The sequence below is a fragment of the Geospiza fortis genome, unplaced genomic scaffold (assembly GCF_000277835.1).
Source record: "Geospiza fortis unplaced genomic scaffold, GeoFor_1.0 scaffold66, whole genome shotgun sequence".
NCBI classification, from domain to species: domain Eukaryota; kingdom Metazoa; phylum Chordata; class Aves; order Passeriformes; family Thraupidae; genus Geospiza; species Geospiza fortis.
This window is the reverse complement of record NW_005054312.1, coordinates 2,220,892-2,226,091: the sequence shown is the minus strand read 5'-3', so window position 1 is coordinate 2,226,091 and position 5,200 is coordinate 2,220,892. Positions and strand designations below refer to the sequence as shown.

The 5,200-nt window shown below is 57.3% G+C and overlaps 1 protein-coding gene across 1 annotated transcript in view; it reads right to left on the bottom strand.

The window, feature by feature from the left end:
* Positions 1-334, bottom strand: part of MAPK8IP1 (mitogen-activated protein kinase 8 interacting protein 1) — a 19,827-nt gene extending 19,493 nt beyond the window's left edge. The window contains exon 1 of the mRNA XM_031055824.1: positions 267-334. Coding sequence (XP_030911684.1) covers positions 267-319 — 53 coding nt within the window. The 5' untranslated portion in view covers positions 320-334. The remainder of the gene's footprint in view (positions 1-266) is intronic.
* Positions 335-5,200: the final 4,866 nt, after the last annotated feature.

Sequence of the window (5,200 nt, the reverse complement as noted above, 5' to 3'; positions counted from 1 at the left end):
GCCCCCCCGCGGCCGCGCCCCCGCCTGCCGATGCTGGGGCGCAGCAGGAGGTGTCCAGGCACCTGCTGCCACTCTGCTGCCTGGCTGTCACACAGCTCCTGCACAGCCAGGAAAACTTTGGGCTCAGCTGCGTGCCAAGTTTGCTCCTGTCCTGTGGCCATCACTGGCAGAGAAGGGTGATGTGCCCAGGAGCAAGGGGCTGCCCCTCACCCCCCTGCATGCCCGCGGGACAGGCCCCCCTTCCCTAGGCCCAGCCGGTCCCCTACCATTTCTCCCACTGATCTTCCAGCCAGCTCTCCTCCTCGGTGCTCGACTCCATTTTCAAGGGCAGCTGCATTGAGGAGGACCCCCCTTCACTGGGGGACACACTCCCACACCAAAAAACACCCCCAGACCTGCTGTGGGGAGCGGTGAGGGAGATGGCAGCTGACCCTGGGTGCCCACTGCCTCTCCGCCTGCCCCGTCGCAGTGTGTGCCTGCTGCCGCTGCTCTGTATCCTCACTGCGCAACCTGGGCAAGCTCATTAAAAATAGATGGAATCAGCTGTCCTGGAGGGGAAAAAAAAAATAAAAAAAAAATAACCTCCCCAGCTGAGCCAGTGCCAAGTCCCTGCACTCTGCTGGGGATGCTGACTGCCTCTGCCAGCCAGCCAGCCAGCCTGGCTCCTGGTCTTGCTCCAGCACTCGGCTCCTCAGCACCCACAGCAGGCACAGGGGATCTGCTAACCCCATCATGGAAACCCTCAGCACCTGGCCTCTCCTGCACATGCAGCATTGCTGTCCCCCACAGCTGGGGGACACAGACAGGAGCATCTGTCCAGCTTCTCACCGGGTGGAGCGAGGCCCCTCGCTGATGCCAAGGCCAGAGTGTTTCCAGCACAGCGGGACTGGCATCATGGCCAGATGCACTTCCAAGCTGAGGGGAATGCCTTTGCCAAGGGACAAGCCCAGCCAGTGCAGAGCAGCGTAGCAGCACTACCCCTTCCCTGTCTGCCCCCACCTAACCCCCAGACCCACTCCTGCCTCAGGCAGGATCATTCCTGGGCTTCCCCAACCTCTAACCCATGCTGGGGGCCAGAGAAATACCTGGTGAGCTGCTCTGCCAGCTGCCACCCCTCTTCTGCTGCGGAAGGAAATAGGGGTCTTTCCCAGGAGAGCCCATCAGGTGTTGCTAACAAACTTTTGGTAGAGCAGCCTCAGATAATCCTAAACCACCCTCACACTTCTCAGACCCACTCACTCCTTGCCCCATCAAGATGAAGCCAAAGTAGCTCTAGAAGAGGACCCACCATGACTCTGAGATGGGGACAGGGCATCCCCCTGCCCACTCTGATACACAGTGGGGCGGCACCCCCACTGCCACCCATCACAGCACTGCTCTCTAGCCCCTCACTGACACCCACTCCAGGAGCTTCAAGTAATGGGTGCATCTCCCACCACCTGCTTTGTCCTGGACAGATTAAGGTGGGTGATGTCCCAGGAGCCCAGCTCAGGGCCCGGACTGCCCTGCTCAGCTAACCTGTTGCAAGCTCTCTTCCCACCAGTGCCTCACCACTGGTGAATGTCACACGTGATACTGTGGTCATTGTCACTCAGCCCCACAAGAACAGCATCCAGGACTCCATCTTCCCCATCAGCTCTGCCTGGAGGCACCTCATCTGCTTGAAACCTCAATTAATGCAATGAATAAAGAAATCTCCATCTCCGTATTACTCGCGCCCTTTGCTCCTCTCACATGGATGCTCCAGAAAACACAAGGAAGGCTCTCCATTACCCACCTCTGCTCCCTGCGGTGGAAACACCCCTTCCTTCCTCTCTTGCTTCTCAAAGAGGCTAAAAATACCAGCAAAATGAAACAGCTCTGACTCCTCTCAGCTTCATCATTGGCAGTGAAGGTCTGAGCAGGACCTAGACGTGTATTTTGGCCAACTTCCCTTGCCAATGGCCATGGCATCACAGGTATGTGGGAGCCTGTCTCCATTTGTGAGGGTGGGAGAACCCTGTGCTTGCAGGTTATGAGTGGTTTCCTGAAGGATGTGCCAAGAGGCACCTGAAGGTGGGCAGCCCTGCTGTATGCATGAGAAGTGATAAACTTGGGATTCTCAGGAGCTGTGAGCAAGAGTACACACGTGGGTGCATGAACAGAGGCAGATGTTAACCTGCCCATGGCAGGAGCAGCTTGATTACAGTCCTAAGAACAGCCTTAAAATCAGTCCTGGCTGCTGTGCCTCTCTTGACCCCATCCCCTGTCAGCCCACTACCACTGCAGAGGATTTTCCATGCAGGGCAAAACCAGGGCAAAAAGAAATGATGTAATGAAGCTGGGTGCTCCAACAGGCCCAGCTGCCCGAGCCATGCTCTGATAGTCTGCTGTGAGGTGCTGTGAGCAAGTCCTGTAACCAGCACCAGTAGAAAAAATAACACTAACCTACATTTGGCTGGCCCCTGTCTCTTTCTTCCATCTCAATGGCCAGAGACTGCTTCATTCGAACGGATGGGAAGGCGCCTCTCCCCCTCCGTCAGAGGAGGACAACCCTTTCGTCTCCCCTCACAAGAAGACAGGTAGCCCCATTCTGATGCCCAGCTCATTCATTGCCTCCAAACAGGCTTTGCTGATGGCTCCAGATGAGCACGACAGACACATAAAACAAACCAGAAAGCTAAAATGATTTTTGCCTCAGCCTGAAGATGCCTCTTTGAACTTCCCGACAAGACTGAGAGAACTTCTTCCCCCAGAGAGCCCCTCCCTTCCCAAAGGGCTCTGATTTCTGACAGGGCTCCCTGAGTAGTGGAGGAGTTTCCCCTCCTGACCTGTGAAAATAACTCCCTAAGGGTTTCTTTTCCTAGGTGCCTTCCTGCCCAGAAGCTGGGTGGATGCTCTTTGCTTTTATCAGGGAAAGCTGAGGGAGATAGATGGGATCAGTCAGTGACCTCTCCCAGGTTCCAGCTACATTAGAGCCACAGTCCTGGGGACAGCAGGGCAGGCAACACCGTGAGCTCTGCAGAGCCCTGCATCCAGCTGTGGCCCAGTTGTGCCAGTCCTCCCTGTCCCTCTAATGCTGGGTAGAGGGAGTCCTAACCCAGAGAGGCCCCAGAGAGCCCCTCACAGGAAAGCCTACCACAAAGCACTGCCAAAGCTTCTTAGCAGAGCAAAGAGCTGCAACACAGTGTCCCAGAGAAAGATGCTGAGGAGCTCCAGTGAACACAGACTGCACTGCAAGGCTTTGGGAAGCTTAAGGACAACAGGGAGGATGGATGAGAATGACTTTTTTACTGCTGTCTCCTAAAATGCTGATTTTCTTGTTATGATGAACAGACACCTCTGGAGGACCTCCTGGCTAAAGGAGGGATCACCTCACCATCCTTTTCCTCCCACTTCTTCTCAGACAACACCAAACCATCATGGGCAGGCCACTATGCCTGGTCTCTTCAGAGCTTCAGTGTGTTTGCTGGACAGGACCAAGCCCTCTCCCAATTCAAGCCAACCAATCACCTAATGCTTGGGCTGGCGTGTCACCACTCGGAGCTGGGAGTGCAGGGGCACGTGCCAAAGGGCAGAAATCTGAAACACCTCATCCTGCAGGCAGCAAGCAGGGGCAGAGGGCAGGGCCCACCTCACTGCCAGCCATGGTCTGAGCCTTCACTCTGAACCGTGCTCATCGCTGCTGGGTCCCGCTCATCCGCAGGGGACAGCCCCTGGCTGAGCCCTGCAGCAGGGATGCAGGACCTGGGACATGCACAAGCCAAGCTGTGACACATAACCCAGCTTGTGTTTCACAAGCATGGCTCCCTTCTCCCATGACACTCCCCGCCACAACATTGCCTCTGATCTGCCAGACCCTGCCCCAGGCTCAGACACATCATTGCATCTTCTTCCGCTTACACCCTGAGCTTGGTGCCCAGGGAAGATTTGCACTCCTGCCTCCATTCCCCAGTTTTCCACCCAGCTGCACAGCCTCCTTCACGAGGTCAGCTCTTCCCTGGAGCAGGCTGGCGGCACATAGGGCTCCTTTTGCAAAGATCTGAGGCACAGGCAGAAGCAGCAGCTCGTTCTCCCTCTCAGGGCACGGCTGTTTGCTGTGGAGCAGGAGGGTACCCAGGGGACAGCCACACCTCCAGGACAGCAGGTGGTGGGCCCAGAGCTGCTCGGCAGCTCAGCCTGCAGCTCCTGGCTCGGTGGCCAAGCCCTGCTCCGTGGTGGAGGATTCCAGAGGCAGCGTTGAATCGCTGCCTTTGCAGGGCACACCAGCCATGTTGCAACAGCTCCCAGCAGCTCTCGCAGGCAGCGCTGCAATAGGAGGCAGTGCCAAAGAGCCAGAGCCACCAGCAATGGGGGGCCAGCAGCAGAGCCCTTCAAATATTCATTGCCTGGACACTACCTTTGCTCGACTGCACCCATCTGTTTCCTCACAGGGACCCACGGGTTCCCCAGATCAGGGGCTGGGCCTGACAGAGGAGGGCATGATCTTAGCTGTGGTCCCAAGTGGGGACCATGCCCTCCTTTCCACCCAAAATCTCAGCATGCAAGGCAGCTGGTACCATCCCCCCCTTCACAGGCAGCTCCCTCCAGCACCCCTGGCTGGCAGAGGCAAGCAGAGAGCAATGGCTGACGAGGGCACAGCTGCCAGGAGCAGCGAGCCACCCCTGATGGCAAGTGAATACCGCACCTGCAGGCAGGGGCAGGGCTCCTCCCTTACCCACCCAGCACATCCCTGTCCCAGAGCTACCCTTAGCAGGCACCCGAGGCTCCAAAGCCCACAGGCGTCCCTGGCCTGGCCCATGCCATCGGAAGTCCCTGTGACAAGCCTCATTGGGTTTCAGAGGAGACACAGCCCCCTGCATCCCAAATCGATGGGAGCACTTGGTATTGCTAAGAGGATCAATTCTGGCACTCTCCCACCGTCTCACTTGGGGTTCCTGTTTCACAGGGGCAGGAAGGAAGCAGAAGCAACTGGGATTTCTAGGAAAAGGGCTGGAAAAAGGCTTTCCTTGGGGAGGGGAGAGAGACGAAGCTTTTTTCTTCCATGAGAAAGAGGTGTTGGAAGAGGAGATAAGACAGGTAAGGGGGCGGGATGGGGCGCGAGGAGAGCATGAGGCCAAGCAGGGGGCTGGGAAGCTGCAGCGGTGTATGTGTGGGGCGAGGGCCAGCATGGCTTGGGTGGGCGGGCTAAGCAGCCATGGGGGGCTGGAGCGATGTCTGC